The sequence below is a fragment of the Astatotilapia calliptera genome, chromosome 22 (assembly GCF_964374335.1).
Source record: "Astatotilapia calliptera chromosome 22, fAstCal68.1, whole genome shotgun sequence".
Taxonomy (NCBI): Eukaryota; Metazoa; Chordata; class Actinopteri; order Cichliformes; family Cichlidae; genus Astatotilapia; species Astatotilapia calliptera.
In genome coordinates, this window is record NC_137442.1 from 28126965 (window position 1) to 28147785 (window position 20821).

A 20821-nucleotide genomic window follows, 5' to 3' on the forward strand; every position below is an offset into this window, starting at 1 on the left:
TACACCATGCTTGGAGCCCATAGCTTGTGAGCAGTGGTGCTACAACAATGCTAACATGTGCACAAGATATTTGGTATAACATGACTGGTACTTAAAAGAGTGGCTTCCAGTGCCTTTGCAAAACACTGGTTTGAACTTGCTTCAATATCATTAATGCAGCTGCTCTTCTGCACTACTACAACAACAACAACTTGATGCATGCTCAATCTTCAGGCAAGGAAATCGCAGAAATTTGATTCTGTTTATCTGGACATAGCGATTCCAGTTCTCTCATGTATCTCCTACTGAAATCTCTTCATCCTGATGAATAGAATCAACTTTCTGGGCCTACTTACAGAAGTGTGGACCAGCAAATCCAACAGCAGAAGAGCCAAACAATCTAGACGTACAAGATACTTTGGCATTGTGCCACTTTAAGACAATGACTGGCTATGAAAAGTCTGTTTGGGAATGCATCATCGTTCCCCCACATAAGCTGGAAGAGGTGGCTGGGGAAAGAGAGATCTGGGTTCCTCTGCTTAGGCTGCTGCCCTCATGACCCTGACCTGGATAAGCAGAAGGATGGATGGTCTTTGCAAAATAAGTTTGTCCTTTTCTTTGTTTCTTCGTGTCCAGCCTCACATACAATTCAGTATAAGCCTTTTCCGTTTTACTTTGTCACCACTCACTTGCCATGTCTCCCAGTACTCCTGCCTACTTTCTTCATCTCCCTGACTATTCCACTTTTTCTTTGCTGACCTCTTCCTTTGAACACTTTGCTATATTTCCTTATTCCACAACCAGGTCTACCTGTCTGCTTTCCTTTGTCCAGAAAACACACTTTCTTGGATACACCTTCCCTGGCAGCTTCCCTCACCCAGTCATTTGGTAACTTTTCCCTACCACGCAGAGCCTGTCTCAACTTCTTCCTGAACTCCACCCAACATTCTTCCTTCTTCTTCCTAAGTTCACGTGCTGCTTCTTGATTTCTTGAGTCATGCAACAGCAACAAGCAATGCCTCCTGGCTACATTTTCCTCCTCCTTTCCTAATCCTTTCAGATTCTGTATAAGATATAGCCTACCTTTGTGCACCTTGCTACACTCCTTTTTGTCACCCTTTGTTCCCCCTCCTTCTCGAAATATGTGTTCACCACAACAATTCCCCCCCCCCCCCAAAAAAAAAAATCCAGTACCATTCGGCCCTCTTATTGCTTTGATCTGTATCTTCATGCTGGAAGCGAGTATCAAACTGCCTTTACTTTCTCTGGCAACTGATTGTTTGGAATTCTGCAAAAGGGGGATAAAATGTAAGAGAAAAATTAAGAAAGACAGGGTCTTAAGAGGAAAAAATTAATAAAGTGAGATGAAGAAGGGGAAAGGGTACAAGAAGGAGGTGTGTAAGACTGAGTGAAAGAAGGTAGCAGTTTAGAGTGAATTAAATATATAACCCTATATGTAGGGCTGACAGGAGTTGATGCCTCACGCCACACTGAAACATGAATAAAGTCATGTGCTGTCTCTTTAAACTATGCACAGCGGACCACAGGATAGAGGAAGAGTAGAATCAAGTCTGCCCAAGAATAACAAACCATTTCCTGTCTCAACATTAAACATGTCAAAAGAGCTGCCAGTGATTGCCAGCGCAGATCTATGAAGCAAATAATAATGTAACTAATAACAGTGTTTAGAAATATAATTAATCACTGATTAACCTACCAAACCATTTTTTTCTCAGTCAAACAAGGGCCGTTGATGCCTTCAGACTGCTTTTTCTCTGATCAAACATTCAAAACCTTCATAATAATTGCTACTAGTTCTGTTTCTGTTACTATTGTATTCATAGTCATGTCGCTGTATCAAGAATGTTACAATTTGTGATTTCAGAGTCCACATATTCAACCTGGCTTAAACGTGTTTCCCACTTTTTAAGTTACATATGACTTTATGTTTTACTTGAAGTCGAAATGTCTTTTATTTTGAAAAGCGGACCTCGCCGGACGTCCTTCCAGGTTTAACAGCTACCTTGATACCAGCGGGAGAAAGCTACTTGCAAGCAGATACACAAAGAGAGAGTGGAAGGATCTGCAGCTATGGGAATCAAACTGTACTACACCACTGTTACTGCCTCGAGGACGGTGAGTCAAGCAGCCATAATCGACAACATGTACTGTTATATTTATGCTTTTAGCTCCGGTGGCAGCAGCTAACAGTCCAACAGACACACCCAGCACCCTATCAGTAGTAAGCTTCCTCCTGACTAACAGTGCAGCGGGCCTATGCCTAACTCACTGCCCCTTTATTGCATTATTGAAACGTCAGAGTTATTAGTGTGAAAGCTCGATAATCATTAAAGTTATCATTGGGAATTAAATTTAAACTTATACGACCCGTAAAGACAAAGCAGGTTGCCTTATTCCACCTAGCTTCCCTTGCCTTAGTTGGAGAAAGGTGTTTTTATGAAGCAGCTTAGCTAGCAGGTTTTTGCGTATAATTCTCCTTAAAGCGCTTACTTATTCTAATCAGTGAAATTCTCATAGTGTTATTGTGGTGCATGAGGAGTGGTTCATTGTAGCGAACACAAGTATCCGTTTCCTGTACAGAGAGAAGCGCACCAAACTACATTTAAAAATCTGGCAGCTGCTTGTTCTCGCTAATTTAAACCATAACGCTAAGGCCTGATATAAACAGAGTGTATCTAATACGTCAGCATGAATCTGATTTACTAAACGGCACATGTTTCGAAGGAATTTGGATTTTTATAAGCGGCACACCCAATCCTCTATCTTCTTGTTCCAGTTATTCTAGATCGACAGTTAGCCCGTAGGGAATCGGTAATAAAATACAAATGTTCTTTAAATGAGAGCTAGCTGGTATTTCACATGTATGCCGAAGTAACTAGTAGGAAGTCTAACGTTAATGCATCAAACCACTTTATGTTGTCATGTGTGTATTTGTTGTATGGTCAGTGCAGCAAATTCTTGGATTTTGTAATAGAGTTTGGTTCATAATTTTCCACAGAATATATAAAGAAGGACTAAATGGAACAAGGTGATGTTCAGACTATCTGCAGAAGTGTACAAACTGACATTGTACAACCTTTTTTTTTATTTTTATTATAACAATCATTTTGCAGGACTTTTTTTTTCTTTTTGAAGTTAGCTTGTACAGTGGAGTGGGACAAACATCTGGTATCTATTAGCTGTGAGGAAATGCACAGTGAAAAGGTTGTAACAGGCGTTCATTTTTAACTCTTGCATGTGCAGCATTGCTTCTAGCTACCTTCGTGGTGGCTGCGGTGTGCTACACCCGTCACTGTAGCATTTTTTTAACCTAACTTATTTAAAAAATGATGATGCAACATCGTAGTTATTTAATACTTGTCTATGTTTCACTTTTGTTTTTTATATTAAGACTAATGCAATTCCTCAAAACATCTTATTATAATTTAACTGCATAAGTGTACAAAACATTTCTAGAATCACCTCAGTAGCTCAGACCTACATTATTATGTCAGTGTTTCCAGTCAGCTGCAGCACACATGAAACTTCTCATAATTCAGAGGTGCTTCCTAAAATTTTATGGAACAAATACGAGCAATTCCCCTTTTTTTTTCAGTTTAAGGAAATGAGACTGGGCTGTCTGTGTGTTGCCAGTTAGTGCTGTTTTTAGGTGTGGTCCCCCCCCACACACACACACACACACACACACTTCCTGAGTCACCCACAAGATAGCAGACTGTCTACTACATCTATTAATCATCACATTTGTGTAACATATGCAACATAAAGCTGCAGCTTTTTACTGGCAGAGCATCAAAAATGCCTTAAATCATATTCTTTTCTATTATAGTGTTGTTTCTTTTTTTTTCTTTTTCTTTTTTTTTTAAAAAGAAGAAAAAAGGGTCATGTTTTTTTCCCTTTTGGGAAAATAGCATTACCAGGTGTATCTGAACAGTCCTTCAGAGAATTTCAGCCTTCATCTGCCTCTTGTTTTATCACACACTGACTAAAACACTTATCAGCTTCACAGCTATCATGATTTTGCTCTGCTAAGCTCTTGGAAATGTAGTCGGTGAACAGTAGATTGGAAACTGTGGTGTCACATGTCACTGTCTGCAAATTAAACACAGATAAATGAGTTGTCTGCTTCCTGTTAATTGTATTTGGGTTGATTAAGATCCTAAAACCCTTGTTTTGGCCTTTTTGGGGGGGCTTTATTTAATGCTAGGTGAAGTCTCAACAGGCAGAAGTGATACGAATCCTTGAAAGCAAAAGCATCCAGTACGAGCTCATCGACATCTCTGTGGGCGGGGAGCTCCGTGATGAAATGAGGAGCAAAGTGGGGGACCCGACGGCAGTCCCTCCCCAGCTTTTCAACGAACACCAGTACTGTGGGGTAAGGAAAACACACACACACAGACTCTTTGCTTATTCATACAGTGAAGTGCTGGTGCTGTCAACACAGTAATTGTTTGTCACAAGTTAAAAATGTGAAACCACGTTTTTGAAACTGAAATCTCAAATCTACTCCAGCATCCTGACACTTCACTCTCAAAGCCCTGTAAGCTGCCTGTGACAACTGAACATGTGTGAACACTTTTCAAAGTAAACTCCACCTGCAGGATGATTTAATCACGTGGTTGTTAAATGCATGTGTCCCTCAAATTTTCAGTATATCAGTAATCAATATATCATTAAATAGTTAACGCATGTGTCAGTTGTTAGTTAGCTGTCGCAGTCAAATTGCTAAATGCCTTCAAGGAGATTTGTTGAAGAGCATTTTTGGGTTTTATTTTATTTTTCTCTCTTGAAAATTTGATATCAAAATTCCACAGTCACTGCTTCTCTACTAAGTTGTGCCAGTATTAAACTGGTTAATCATTATACGCCAAGGATATGTGTGTGCAAAACTGAATTAGCATAAAAGGATGCCTACGTTGGTGCTGCAGCAGTGGTTTCAAAATCTCTGTATTTCTATTTGAGATTTTTCTTGGTTACATTCAGAATCTTCTGTGCTGACAGCAGCTCCCGCTCTCTGCAAAAGGACCTGCAAACTCAGTCACCTTTAATGGCCACGTTAGGGAGAAGTTTGATTTTCAAAACTTCAGCAGAAAGTCCTCTTTAATTCTCAACATAACATAAATGGATCCAACAATAACTATAGAGGATAAAAAGGAACACTGTGGAGACGATACAAGAACTCTGTTACTTAATAACACGTAATAAACGATGCATTTAAAATATAAAAACTTTCGAATATATTTCAACAAAAAGTCTTGTGTTCTGACGTTCATTGTCATCCTCACAAATATCACATCAGGATGCAGGCGTACAGACACACACTCACATATTCTCACCAATAACGCAACGCTGAACTCATTGAAACAGTTGTTTTCCTTAACGGAGGTCAAGTTGTACAAAGTGAACAATACATTTACACGAGGCTCATGTGCTCTGCTTTTGATTTATCAGAGTGCTGCGTTACTTCCAGCAGTTGTGGGATTGTGCTGCTGCTGGTTTGTTGTTTTGTGTACTTATTAACACTGTTGGCATTTTCTTCCTCTCGACAGAACTATGAAATGTTTTCCGAGGCAGTGGAAGCGGATACAGTGGAACAGTTTCTGAAACTGGCGTGAGGATGACGGAGTACCTTAACCTCATTTCCCCACCCGCCTCGTGTCCTATCAGAGTCCTGTTGTCCAGTCTCTCTGTCTCTCTCTCTCTCTCACTCTGCACCACTAGCAGTGGCCACCCACTTTCAATGCCATAATGAAAAATGCCAAATATCATGAATACTACTAATCAGCAAAGACACATTCCCTGTAATGCACCATTATGCTTGAAATCAGTCTTACTCTCTTTTTATGTCCTTTTTTCTCTCCATTTGATTCCTCTCAGATCTTATTTTATCCATCTGACAGGCTAGTGTTAGTGCTCCTGGTCCATTAGGAATCAATGGGCTGTCTGAATATGCGGTAATTAGGTCGACTAATCTTGGCTGTGGCCAACTGATCGCTGAAGATTAAACTAATCCACTGGATGACAACATTTAACCCAGAATCTTCCTGATGTGGCAGGCAGACCAAGCACACCATCATCCATCAGTCTTAACTACTTTTTGGCATCTTATTCTGTAGCCTTCAGGTTCCCATGTTGCACATTACACCACACTGTTTGCACTTCATGTGGATGCAAATGTACAGCTAAGTAGCAAGGACTGAAGTCCCTCAATCCAATTAATTCAGAATTAGAGCAGCTAAAAGACAGATTTTAGGTGAAGCTGGTTTTTGAGAATTTTGGTCCATTGGTCTCCTTATGTAGGATGGGAGCTGACCTACTTAAAGGAACGGTGCCACCAGAAATCAAGTGTGTGTTCTTCACAATATTACAAATAAAAGCTAAAAATAATTAGCTTGTGTGCAATGCGTTAAAGCTACCGTCAAGTTTTTCTGCACCCAAAAATACATCGTTCTGTAAGTCTAATGCAACGACTTATACAAAGACAACTATTGATAACATTTTAAATGGTCCATTGTTTACATACATGTTTGCTAGCTTGTAGGCTTGTTTTTTGTCTGTCTGCACATGGCACTCTACTGCGACTAATGTCTGTTGGCGGGATTGTGTATGACAGTGTCCATCAGCACAGTGTAAACCAAAGGCAGTAGAATTGGTGGACATAGCTGCTGTGGTTTGTGAAAGTCTTTTATGAAGCCTCGAGATGAGTGAGCTCATGGCTTTACTGCAGTATTATTCCACAGAATTACATTTTACTTCCCTAAACCAAGAAAAATAAAACGCTGTGGGACGCCATCAAAGTAAACCTGCACGCTGCATTAAAAAAGCAATGTCTTTGGATTCTGGTCAAAAAACTATTTAAAAAAAAAAAAAAAAGGTTGATATCTTAACTGAACACCAAAGTATTACATATATATTTATGATTTATCTCCATTGGGCCAAACTTACTAAAAACTGGTTTACGCCTTAAAAAAAAAATTCAGTGGTCATACATTTCAATAAGCAGCTGCTTACGTTTCGCATCCAATAGAGTGGGATGAACAGATGTCTTTATGTTGCATTTGGTGCCAATCTGTAATACATTTTAGCTGGTGGATGCTCACTGCAGTGTTAGCACTTACCTGCCATCTTCTACATTTTTCCGTAGTGTTCCTGTTGAACTTGAAAGCTTCATTTCTGGCACTGAGGGCTGCTCTGTGTTCATCAACACGGGGCAGAAAGATGCAAAAGAAATTAGAAGAGAGTTAGAAAAAAACAAAAGATCTGAGTGATCTGGCTTTCAACCGCGTATCTTCTCATTCCGCCGTCTATTTCATCTTACGGTTTCATCTGAATAACCTGGCATGAAGATGCAGTAATGTGACTATGCACTGAAACCCTGCCTCATTCTGAACACAGATGTAAAGGTGCAAGCAGACATGTTTGTACCGACCTGAATTAATCTTACCAGCCTTAGGGAACACTCACCACATGGGAAAAATGAAGGCTTCACTTATCTGTGCTTTTTATGCATTCATGTTATTACGCTGATTATCATTAGTTTACTTATATTGATCATTCCATTTCTTTTTTTCCCCTGTTTAACTGAGAACAGCCCAGTTTCCCTGTCTCACTCATAGCACCCGTCAGTCCCCCTCGCTGTCATACTCGTATTGTTACGGTTTGGGATCACCAACGATGACGGCCTTCACACACAATGTTTGTGCACTGTTTTGTAAGTTGATGGTTGTGGATGTTTGCCTGTTATTGATGTATAATCACTATGAATCATGGTTCAGACATTCCACGTCTCTCTCTGAGCTCCTGCTTTGCTTTTGGACCAATTCCCCTTGGCCAAAAAAAGAGAAGAAAATAGGGAATAAAATGCTGTTGTCTTCCAAGAAGATTGTGAAAAGTGATTTATGGGTTAAAAAAAAAAAAATGAATAAAATGGAGTTGAATCTACCTGTCTGGACTATTCTTATACACATCCCTATACGTATTATCTGTTTGAGTGAAAGAAGGTCATTTTAATTTGCAGATCAGTGCTTTATTAATTTTTAGGCATCTTCATGCATGACACTTAGTTTCTTATTCTCAGTTTAAATGCATAACCAGCTGCATTTGGGTAATTCTCGAAAAAATGGACAACACATAAGAAAGGTGAAGAGTGGAGACAGAGCTAAGACAAGTGACAAGGATGAGTGAGAAGGTTTACAAGACTGACCTGCTATGATTTATGGTTTGGAGATAGTGGCACTAATAGAAAGGAGGGGAGGTGGCAGATGTTAAGATTTCCATTGGGAGACACAGGATGAGAAATTAGTTTATTAAAGGGACAGTTTAGGTAGAGGAATTTGGAGAGAACCTAAGAGGAGTAAAGCTAAAATGCTTTGGACATGTGCAGAAGAAGGTAGAAGGATGTAGCTGGCAGGAGGGAAAGAAAGGAAGACAGCAAAGAAGATCTATGTACAGATAGGGTGAGACTAGAGGCAACTCCTAAAGGGAGAAGAGGAAGAAGGAGAAATTGGTAACATTAAAATTCACATTGAAGTTGGTATGTAGTATGATGTCGCTTGAGTGCAATGGCTCATTTGACAAAAGGCCAAAGAACCGATTGAAGACTTAGGAGGGCCAGGAAACCTATGACCCTTCTTTCAATCCAGGGGCTCGATGTGGACATTCTGGAGGACTATAAATACCCCGGAGTTCTCGCTGATAATAAAATGGACTGGGTTAAAAACGCCACTGCCCTCTACAGGAAGTCGTTTCTATTTTCTAAGGCGGCTGAGATCTTTCAGCATCTATCAGACAATGATCAGGATTTTTTATGAGTTTGTTGTGGCCAGTGCCATCCTCTATGCTGTTGCATGCTGGGGCAGCAGGTTGAGGGTCGCGGATGCCAACAGACTCAATAAACTGGCCCACAAGGTCACATGGTAAAGTGCTAGCATGACATGAACATTATCCATATTGGCATTGGGGTTGGTTTTTAACAATAAAAATTCAGAGTATAATTTCTTCATATCTTCATTGCGGCTCACATTTCTGTATTGTTCAACTTCTCAAAATCTGAAACGTGAAAACTAGTTAGTTCATTGTAAACTACCACGTTACAGTAAGCTAGCAAAAGTGGCAAAAGATCTACTGTATAAAAATAACTATTGAATGAACTGATGTTCGTATTTCCTTAAGATATTGTCTTAGAACAGCTAGAGAGTTTATTTTGAAAACCGACACCGGAAGTTTCGCTGTTAATTTGTTGTCGCTAAGTACTGAGCCAAAGAAGGAAGCTCAAAGATTTGACAGGTAGCTGCTAAGGTAACGTGAATATTCGTTATTTGAAATGTATTAATGGCACTTCTGTAAAAGAAAATTAATTTGACTGAACTTATATGCGCATTACTCAGTGCTGTTTTTGTATGACCGTTGTAAGCAACACATTCATAGATTAGCTAGCTAAGCTAAGCTAGCTGAAAGCAGTGTGTTGACAGAATGTAGTTAAACGGGAGCCACAAACTTATAGAGACATATTAGCTTATGAAAAGCTCATTAAACCGGGACTTCTGTTTTATCTGATATCTTGTTTTCCTCTCTCTTTTCCTGCTAATTGTATCAGCTGACACATGTTAGCTCCAACTGCTTGGTGTTTGTTTCTATCACAGGTGTTAGCAGGTGTTAATATTGCTTTTGGGCAGAAGTGCATCCTTATTGTCATCGTTTCGTCCTATGGATGAGTCGCTTTACACAGCAGAGACACTAAGCAGGACTTTATCATTTAAACTCAGCAGATTTGTGTTGTTCTCCTAACCCTTGATAAAAAGGCTTTCATGGGAAACTTATTTAAAACCTGTTTACGATCTGCATAGATTTGTGTTACAGTTTAAATAATAAAAGACATCCTTTAGTTTGTCACTTTAACCTCCTAAGACCCGAACTCTTCCACAGCATGCATTTTTAATTTCTCTTTGATATTTGGGCTGATTGGGACCCGATGAATGTAAAAACAAAGAATTACCAGATTTATTTATTTTTCCCCTGATTTTTGTTTCTAAGAAAATTGACAGCCACATATGAGGATATTCGTTTAAAATTTCGATGGATCAGTAGCAGTATAATGAGAGGACAATTGAGTATTTTGGTCTAAATAACCCAAAATGTGATGTCCACATATGTGGACGCCAGGTCCTAGGAGGTTAAGAGGCATGGCTTTCTATTTTTTTTTTTTTTTTTTTGTAACTAGATATTTTTACTGTCAGAAATCTAATTACAAAACCAAAACAAAACACCACACACTTTTCTTCAACTGCAGATATATACGTATAGGTTCATAGTGTGTTGGACAAGGACACATTTTTGGAAGTTGCTGTCAAACTATGAAGTGCTTGTTATAAACTCTCTCTGTTTCCATTCATGAAAACAGATACCCACTCCAGATTGTTCTTGACTTGTTTAGATCATCTGAATTTGTTTTTCTTAACCATGGAAATATTTATGTCATCATCTGCAATATAGACAATTGGCTATTTTATTTATATAGCAAATTTCATTATACATAAACTCAATTTGCTTCACAAAGAAGGTAAAATAAACAAATGGTACTATACACAGACACACACATACACAGCTATTGAGTGCAAGTCTTTGTGAACAGAACAGTTTTGAGTATTTTAAAATGTTTGCACACATGTAATTGATCTCAGGTCAGCAGGCAGCTTGTCCCAAAGAAGAGGACCACAGTAACTGGAGGCTAAAACAACTGAGAGCTTTGTGGACTTTTGAACTTCACAAGTTTATGAAGGATTTTAAAGGTAATTCTATATTGCACTTAAAGCCAATGAATCCTTTAGTTGTCTTTTGGTGTCTTTTAGACTTTTAGTGTTGCTTTGCTGGCTTAGCAACACTGGTTTCTTTTTTTAAGAACTGCTGTGCCAGTTTGTGGTACAAAAAACCTTTTGCTGTATCTTGATAGTTTTATTTTATTTCAGCATGAAGGACAACTGTGAAACATATTCCATTTTACTTGTTCTTCCAAACTTTGTGTCACACCTTGAATAATACACACCTTGTTTCTTGTTGCTGTGTGTGTAGCAACCCTGTCCATGTCTCTCTCTATCTCTCTATTTTCTTCTTAACATAAAAAGACTTTCAGCAGCAGCTTATCTCTTCATCACAAGCTGTTTTGTGGCATCTCGGCTCTCTTCTTTCCCTCATCTTCTTTAAAGATGATTAGCGACAAACCCCCTCCCCTCTTTTTTGCTAGCATTTCCCAAATTGCTGTTCAGTATTGTAATATTGGAAATGTGCATTTATTAGTGATAGAACCAGTTAATGTTTCAAACTGAAACATTAACTGGTTATTGTTGCCACTGTAAATTGAATTAAGATCATCTCTTTTAAATGCTTTTGTTTTTCGGTCTTATGCAGTCACATGTAAAGATGAGCGTCCCAGACTACATGCAGTGTGCTGAGGACCACCAGACAGTACTTGTGGTGGTCCAGCCGGTTGGTATCGTTCCCGAGGATCAGTTCTTCAAGATCTACAAGCGCATTGCCAGCGTGAGCCAGGTGAACATCAGGGACTCCCAGCGCATCCTCATTCGCTACCGCCACCACTACCTGCCTGAAAACAACGAGTGGGGTGACTTCCAGACACACCGCAAAGTGGTGGGCCTCATCTCCATCACGACATGTGCCACGTCCAAGGAGTGGCCCCAGACGGCCGAGCGCTTCCACGGCCAGAAGGAAGTGTACAGCTCCACGCTGTATGACTCGCGGTTACTGGTATTTGGGCTGAGTGGGGAAATTACCGAGCAGCAGCGCACGGACGTGGCCTTCTATCCCAGCTTTGAAGAGTGCTCTGATGTGGAGAAGAGAGTGGAGGACTTTGTGGAGTCCATATATATTGTCCTGGAGTCCAAGCGGCTTGACCGTGCCACAGATAAATCCGGTGACAAGATCCCCCTGCTCTGCGTGCCCTTTGAGAAGAAGGACTTTGTGGGTTTAGACACGGACAGCAGGTGAGTCGTTCTGTCATCGCAGTCACATTATTTTGCAGGTCGGTGGTGTTGTCTGTGTCAGGTTGCTTCTAACATGTCAGCCTCACCTGGTCAGAAATTGTCAAAAATCTGTCTTTTGATTTTTGCTGTGTTCATGTTTGTTTGTTTACCTTGCTTTATTTGTCTTTCTTCTTTTTTTTCTTTCATACTGTCCTGTGAGTTTATTATTGGGTGCAAAAAGGTGAGACATTAGACTCATTAGTTAATCCACATCTATCCCATCAGCTTTAGCTTTGCCCAAAAGAGCACTGCTGCTGTTCATTTGATGATGACTCCAAACCAAACTCATCACTCCTGCGCATTGTTCAGTCTATGGACCAACTGGGTGGAAATGGCTTAGTTGACATTATTGGCTTTGAATAACTGAATAATCAGAATTAAAGTAAGAGCACTTTGAATAAATAGTTTTAAAATGCAAGATAGTTCCTTCTTCCACAGGGAAAAGAATGAATCCTGAATGTACGGAAGTACTAATAAGCAGCACAACATTTTTGTTAATTTCACCAGTTACACACAGATTAATTCTACTTTCACAGTTGATTCTAAGAGAAGTTAAATAACCATGTTTCTAAGTATTTTCCCATTTACAAGAAATCCTAATTACTCCCATTATACCTGTCCTCCTGGCTCTGTGTGTAAACAAAATGAAGGACATCCATTCTTTTCTTCTAATGAGTTACTGTTATTGATGACAGACTACCTAATTCAAAGTATGACTTTAGTGCCGAGCAGCAGCGTTGCAGTGCAAGAGTTGTGACACATGAGAAGTTAAATTTAAGCACAAAAGTAACCTAGGTGGTGTTTTTCCTAGGAAATGTTAAAAGTAGAACCATAGATGGTATAAAAAGTGTACATAGCTGTTGTGACATCTCCAGGTGGTTTGCGATCTGTTATTTTGAAGCCTCCAGGTGAGCATTTCCACCAATTCCATCTTGGTTTAAAAAAACTTGAATATTACTAGAAAAGCTGTTTACTTTTTTCCAAAAATCCTTTTTTTGTTTTTGGCTGGAATCAGGGTACTTCACTGATAATGAATTACAGCAGTTATTGTACAGGCAGAACTCTAGACATTACAAGTTACAGCTCTTTGTTTAATGTGTTTAAGCCCGAAGTCTGGAGAGTAGCTAGTTCAAGTTCATTGATAATGTTGAAACACAGGCATAGGTTGATTTAATACGTTTTACAATTATAATGTCTCAAGCCCAAAATATAAATATATCTAATGCAGTCCAGTTGCTCATACAAACTTCTGATGGTGGACACTGATGTTAGTAAAACAATTTATTTGTCAGTGAGATCATTTTTTGTTTTTAGGCTTTGCAAAAACCATTCTTATTTAACAATCAGCCATCTTCATACTTGCAAATGGGATGGCCAAAGCATTAAAAACAAACGGGGTTCAAACTATTGAAGTCTGAATTCATGGGTCATGGATTGCACTAGACTGTACAAGTTTAACCAACAGGGTAGCCACAGTGTTTATGCATCCATGAAATTCATAGATATAAAATCAATAATGAATGAAAGTAAATGAGGAAAAAAAAGTCCTTGTTGTGTCAGCGTAATGAAACATAGACGAGACTTTATTTACAAGACCTGTGTAGTTTGATCCTAATTACAGTGAAAATGGCAAAACCTTTTTAACAAAAGATCCAATTAAAACCTATCAAATTTAAGAGTATTAAAATTCATAATGGGAAACTTTATTTCAATTGTACTTTGACACATCCTTCAATTATGTTGCTGATTTTGGCCTCATTAAATATATTGTTATTTTATATAATTTTAAAAAGTAATGGTAATATACAGTAGTATTAGTAAGTATAACTGATGATCAGATTTAGTTGATAAGCAAATACTGGAACATGTTTGGAACATACAGGAACATGGCAAGCGTGTCGCACTGAACCGATACTAAACTCAAATCTGCTTGTGATCCACAAATAGATCTGCCTGTTCTTTCTCCCAGGATGTCTGTGCCACAAACTCCCTTTTATTGCTTCTGGGAGGGTATGTCAGACACAGCAAGGAACTGAGAAAATAAACTAGAAACATGGAGGATTCTTTTTTCTTTTTCTTTTTTGTCAGTTTGGTAAAATTTGTCAACATAACCCGACTGATGGGATTTTGGTGCATTTGCTTACTGAGATTTGGAATGTTTACATGTGTGTGAGTGAACTGCATTCACAAAAGTGCTGTTTTTATTGTAATACCTCTTGTAGACATCTGAAACCTATGCCGTGCAAAGATGAAAAAAAAACAACAACAAGAAAGAACTTCATATTATAATGATTACAAAGGCGAAAACTAACAAAAACTAAACTAATATGAAACATTATCAATCCAAAAATCTAAACTGAAACAGGCAAACCCACCTTGCAAACTAACTGAATAGAAGGCAAAAACTCAAATTTAATATATAAGTAAAAACAAATGCAAAACATTAAAAAGTCTTTTTCTTTATTGGTATTTAATGTTTGTACTTTTGGGGTTTTATAAATGCATTTTTAGATGGTAAACACCAGGGTAGTAATTTTATGTTAATATTGTACATTTGCGTGTGAGTGTGTATGTGTGAAAACCATTAGCTGAATATTGGTTACGGCTGATATCAGCAGTATTGACCTGTGTCCCTGTATCTGCAAATACTATGATATTTATGACATTTTATCACTGATTTTTAACTATTGTTTACGTCATAAGTGATAATATATATTATAAACAAGATTTCTTTGTTTCCCAGGCTTAAAATCTGAAATAAATGGATACAAAATATAATGCAAAATATAAAAAAAAATGTACCAAATAGTTATTTTAAAAAAAGGTGCTTTTAATACTGAAACATGAAGACACTGATGAAGGAGGAGCTGATAGTTTGGTCTCCTAAGCATTACATGTCATTGCTGCTGAAGTTCATCCCAGCTTTAGAGAGCATTTGGGAATAAGAAGGTGCTGTTTTGTGATCTGTCTGGCTGAATGGCACAGATCAGATCTCATCTCTTTATTCATGAGATCATGTGCTACATTCCAGCCTGGCACAGCAGCTCCTAAGACACGAATCAGATGAAAGTTTCCATAACTGCAGATCTAGTTTGATATGTTTTTTTTTTATTTTTTTTTATTACTAAGCAGTCTAGTTTCCTACCAGAAATAATTATCAGAGAGAAAACTGTTCACAAGCAGCCTGCTGAGCATTTGTATGAATATTTAAACTGCCCAAATGTGTGACACAGTTCTCCCAGAATAGCTGTTCCTGTAGATTTTTATATCCCTGCTTCTAGATGACACTCCTAAGAGAATTCTGCCCATGAATTCACTTCACCTGCTGATCCCTCATATTGTTTTCATACGACCTCCTGTTTTTCAGACGTCTCAAATGTCTTGCACAAGGCAGCTAAGTTCCCTGTGTGTCCTGGTAAAGTTGTTACCTCCTGTGTGTTCTTGTGCAAGGCTAAAGGCCAAGGGGTGGTAGGACAGCTCATACTCTGTCCTTGTCTTGTTGCTCTTTTGTTTTTGCTCTCCCTCCTAATATATCCTCATTGTAGAAGACTCCCCACCCCCTGCTGACATAGGAAATTACAACAGCATAAGTCAGAGTTGTTTTTTGTATTCAAACAAATCAATTGCCAAAAATCGAAACATTTATTCTAGATTGAATTGACACACTTGATCCACCCTGCTGTTGTCTGAAGAAGTTTTTTTCCTTCCTCTTTCTACTCGTTTCCCCTCAGGCATTATAAGAAACGATGTCAGGGACGGATGAGGAAGCACGTTGGGGACTTGTGTCTCCAGGCAGGCATGCTGCAGGACGCGCTGGTCCACTACCACATGGCTGTGGAGCTGCTCAGGGGAGTTAATGACTTCCTCTGGCTAGGTGGTAAGTTTGGGAGGAAGCAGACTTAATACTGCAGTTGTTGACGAGAGTAAATACTATAGCCTTTGCTCGCCTTACATGCAGATCTCAAAACTTTGAAGCAAATGATCATTAGTGCAAGCTGATCTGAGTGGTAGAGTGCTGTGTTTTTTTTTTTTGTTTTTTTTTTGTCTGCAGCTGCACTGGAGGGTTTATGCTCAGCCTCTGTCATATTCCACTACCCTGGAGGCACAGCGGGGAAGATGATGGGGCGCAAACAGAGTATCTCCCAGCCACTAGATGCAGGGAAACGCCACAGAGCAGGTGAGCACATCACTCTGTAACCGTGCTGTCAAGCGCTGGCCTTGATGACTGTTTTCTATGTGTGAGTTGTAACTGAGTGAGAATATCTCTACTGATCAGCAGCGCAAACACTGCTAAGCTTTGCTTGCTCAAGAAAGCTGCTTACTTTGTGTGCAGAGTACCTCCTGAAACCTCCAAAGCTTTTCTCACCTAACCTGATGACTGCTAATTTACAGTTAACATCATTTATTCTGCCTGCCCTGTTATTAACTTGCTTTTAACTTGCTCTAATTTTAACACAGCTTTGTGTATACCTTAAGTTAACTGAATCTGTAGACCGTCTGCTAAACACAAAGACTATTAAAACGCATTTGTCTGAATGAATCTGAGGATTTGTGGATTTAGGATTGGAATATGATTTATTTTTTTCCCCCCCTAACAATTAATTTTCAGATAGTTTTAAGTATTTATAAACTACATAAGGCTGTACAACAATAACATTAAACGAATGATCAAATTAAAATAACTAAAAAAGGGAATTTCAGTGACAGTAAAAATGTAACAGCAAACAAATTAAAGCTAAATGTTCAGTAAAAAGGAATTCAGCTATGCACTAGGGCTGCACAGTTTTATTGAATTTGAATCTTGAACACGATTTTAGCTCTTAACAATTAAATAATTGTGATTGAGTACTACTAAAAATGTATGCTCCGCAAACAGAACGTAAAGCAAAATGGAATCGGAGAGCTCCCTAAATGAGCGTCTGAGTATTTGCCTGCCTGTTCCCTGCACTGTGCAGCTAGAAGTTTCCTGATTGTTGACTGGATGAGTAACACTGAATTAAAGACAAATGCACAAGAAAGTTCAAATATCTGGCACAGCAGAAGGCAAAGAGCTTGTCCTGCGAAGCAGAATATCATCTATTTGGCAATACTTTGTATTATTTAGTTCAAGTGATGTTAATCAAGAAGTATCTTAGTGTTTGTGCCACAACTAACTTACTCAAACACCTGAAAACACTTTACAAACTGCATGAAACCATTTCCAGAAACAGAGAGGGGTCTCATGTCGCTATGAGTTTTAGTCCCGTCCCTCTGAAAATATGTCTTTTAAATAAAAGGAATGTAATGCAATGTAAATGGCCTGTATTTGTATAGTGCTTTACTAGTCCCTAAGGACCCCAAAGTGCTTTACACATCCAGTCATTCACACATTCACACACTGGTGATGGCAGCTACATTGTAGCCACAGCCACCCTGGGGCGCACTGACAGAGGCGAGGCTGCCGGACACTGGCGCCACCGGGCCCTCTGACCACCACCAGTAGGTGAAGTGTCTTGCCTAAGGACACAATGACCAAGACTGTCTGAGCCGGGGCTCGAACCGGCAACCTTCCGATTACAAGGCGAACTCCCAACTCTTGAGCCACGATCGCCCGTAAGAATGAAAGTCGTACCCCGCGCTGATTTAATTTTGTGTTAAGTTTGGTGATGATTTTTTTTGTATGTATTTTTTTGTTGATAAGGTGGAATACATTTATTTTGACGCAAATAATTTCACACTACATTGGCGTTAATATGTTTTGTTTTTGGCAATAAAATGATTGATTAATCCTGAGAAATCATCAAAATGTCAATGTTGTAAGTAATCATGATTATCATTTTGAGCATAAGCGTGCGGCCCTGATATGTACAGTATGGCCCAGAATTATTCAAGGTTTTGTACTACTTACCGTAATTGTCGGGCTATAAGCCGCTACTTTTTGCACAAGCTTTGAACCCTGCGGCTTTTAGTCAGGTGCGGCTTTTCTATGGATTTTCCATGATTTTTGTGATATCGTAAGACGATTTGTTTTGTTTGTTCCACTGTTGTACGGCACTACGTTGCCTGGCGGAAGGATCGGGGTTCAAGAGTGGTATGTTGGTCACATGTCCATCCGCCAGGCAACATAGTGCCGTACAAGTAGCGCGAAAAACAAACTTCAAAGTAGCGCTACGCGTTCAGCGGGAGTCGTGGATGACGAGCGGCGATAAACTTGCGAAAAGCAAGTTGTGCTCAACTCCACCGGTGGATTCTGACGGCGTGGAAAAGTGTGAAAACATCCACGATCACCAACGGATTTCGAAGGGCTGGACTGCTGCATGATGAAGAGGAGGACACCGCCACGGCCCTTCAGAGGGTGTTCGACTCCGACACTGACAATGAGGATTTCTTTGGTTTTGAAAGTGACAACGAAGGAGAGAAGCGGAGAGTGGATGACGAAGCCATCCTGAGCCTGTTCGTATCCGACACTGGAGAAGAGGACTTTGGTGGTTTTAGTGCGCAGGAAGATGGTGGTGAATGACTGACTTTTCTTCTTGTTAAAGCCGTGTCACTGCACCTGAGCCTAAAAGGTAGTCCGAATCTATTGTTCTGGTGTGCTGTAGGTTACTGTTATGTACTACATGTGCAAATATGTACCCATAACTTGTTTTTCAAAATATTAATAAAAGGGGTGTGTCTCCAAACAGCCATCTCTTTCCTGACAATTCCCTTTGTGCATATTCTCTTACATATGATGAGTCAACATTGAAACACCTGCGGCTTTTAGTCAGGTGCGGCTAATGTATGTACAAAACAGGATTTTCCCCTGATTTTAGCTTGTGCGGCTAATATTCAGGTGCGCTTTGTAGTCCGGGAAATACGGTAAATATTTTGTTTTCCGAATTTGTCAAAAGTAGAGTTCTTCTTTTCAGTTTTATTCAGATATATTTCTTCATTTTTTGAAGATGATCAGTTTGGGTTTATTGGTTGCATTAATAATAAGTTGAAGTTTGTTTTATTTTTATAGCACATTTCATTACAGCAGCAGCGTTGACCAAAGTTCTGTACAGAACTACAAAATAACTAGTACCAAATAACTTATAATATTAGCATCAAATAACTCTCACACTGTATTAAAAGCCAGTGAATACAGTTTGTTTGTTAAACAAACAGTTTGTTTATTGTGATGAGGAGAATGAAATGAAATGAGATTTTGAGCAGGTGTTGCGCTTCAAATGCAGCACTTTATGAAGGCATTATACTGCCTCCCTCCCTCAGTTACTTTTGCACCAGTGCCTCCTCATGTTTGCAGATTTTACACATTTGGCCTAATTCACGAAGAGTAAAATATACTATTTGTTTATTACTTTGTTAAGTTGTGTAAGTACACAACTTTTTTAGTACCGTTGCACATGCTCTGTTTCGCACATGGTTTTAATGAAATTTAATCAACCTCCATATAGTTACAACCACTTTGTATTACATATTATAAGTACTACTATGCATAAAATGTAACATGTATGGCGCTCTTATGTAGTTTAATATAGAGTTAAAATACTACTATAGTGTGTGTATAGCGGTGTAGTATATCAATGAGCCAGAGTGGCAGCAGCTGCAGCAGTGTAAATGTTTGGAAGCTTAACACAAAGCTTTATTCACCACACCTTATTGAGCTCAAAATTGCTTGTCATCACTTAATAGGATGTTGATTGGCCGATGAATGAGCAGTGTCAATAATACAGCTACATGCTCAGTGTTTCATGGCAAACCAGCAGCAGCCATTTTTGCAAATTGTTGGGACTAACACTGCTAACATTGCTCCCTGCATCATGGAGTGAATCTGCATTCTCTCTCTCTGTCTGTAGGGGCTCAGGAGGTTCTCATTGATCCAGGTATGGAATGTATAACCAACTTAGCTCTTCTGGACAACAATTTGCCTGCTTGCTTGTGATCACACGTGCCCTCGTTTGCATCTGTTTTTATATCACTCTTCATCCTTCACCGTCACCACCTTGATTTATATAGTTTGTTTCACAAATCACCCGATGTACTTCTCCCTCCTGTGACAGATGTTCTCCTCTGTTGGTTTGGTTTCACCATTTTTTTTTTTTCTCCTCACAGCCTCACTTTCAGTCACCAGATCTTTAAATGACCTCTCTCAGTTGCTTCCATTCCTTATTTATTGACCCATTAATAATACCAGCATACATCTTACTCTTGATTATGAAAGAAAAATAATTGAAACCTATCAAAATGATTTAAAGAAATTGCTTACTAGAATATTTCTCTTTGAAGACTGTTGTTGCTCCAGCGGGGGGCAGTCAAACACCAGTCGTGCAGACTTCCTGCTTATTAAACGCTCACTGTTGCTGAATCTGTCACTATATTAGCAAATATTTTCTATTATATTTTGTGTATATTTGTATCTTCGCTAACTAAAAAATTACACAGTGTGTTGCACTGTACAATCATTGCCCCTTCATGATGCAAATATCATTTGGTCAGCATCACATCGTATACATTGTGACAGCATCACAGTCACACACACAGGTCCGTGTGTATTCTAATCAGATTTGGCTTAGAGAGGCCGTCTGCACTTTCATTTAAAGACTAACAGGTAAGTTTACCTGTGGCTGTGTTTATATCTTATTGTTAATTTTACCCCTTCATGTTTTAGTTCTTTTAAATCGGAAAAATGGGATAAATACATTTGGTTCATCACCCTGTGGGTTTTCAACAATATTTCAATCCATTACTGTAACGTGGTCTGTGTTATGTGATATATTTGAAAGTATTTGTGTTGACGGGGTGTCCAGTACTGTTCCTTC

At 39.1% G+C, this 20821-nt stretch overlaps 2 protein-coding genes across 5 annotated transcripts in view; both read left to right on the forward strand.

Annotated features, from left to right (window-relative positions):
* The first annotated feature begins 1958 nt into the window (after positions 1 to 1958).
* sh3bgrl3 (SH3 domain binding glutamate-rich protein like 3) lies at positions 1959 to 7941 on the forward strand. The gene is made up of 3 exons (XM_026156626.2): positions 1959 to 2115; positions 4208 to 4375; positions 5550 to 7941. Exons 1-3 carry the CDS (start codon positions 2071 to 2073, stop codon positions 5613 to 5615), a joined length of 279 nt encoding a protein of 92 aa, XP_026012411.1. The 5' UTR covers positions 1959 to 2070; the 3' UTR covers positions 5616 to 7941.
* Positions 7942 to 9192: 1251 nt separating this feature from the next.
* trappc9 (trafficking protein particle complex subunit 9) overlaps positions 9193 to 20821 on the forward strand; it is a 232402-nt gene continuing 220773 nt past the window's right edge. Inside the window, exons 1-6 of one of the 4 annotated variants that reach the window (XM_080296224.1) lie at positions 9193 to 9297; positions 10680 to 10787; positions 11404 to 11996; positions 15767 to 15912; positions 16087 to 16212; positions 19859 to 19885. In XM_080296224.1, the coding sequence (XP_080152350.1) occupies positions 11416 to 11996; positions 15767 to 15912; positions 16087 to 16212; positions 19859 to 19885 (880 nt within the window). In that variant the 5' untranslated portion in view covers positions 9193 to 9297; positions 10680 to 10787; positions 11404 to 11415. The remainder of the gene's footprint in view (positions 9298 to 10679; positions 10788 to 11403; positions 11997 to 15766; positions 15913 to 16086; positions 16213 to 19858; positions 19886 to 20821) is intronic. The other 3 variants (XM_026155948.2, XM_026155950.2, XM_026155951.2) reach the window with 3 other exon arrangements.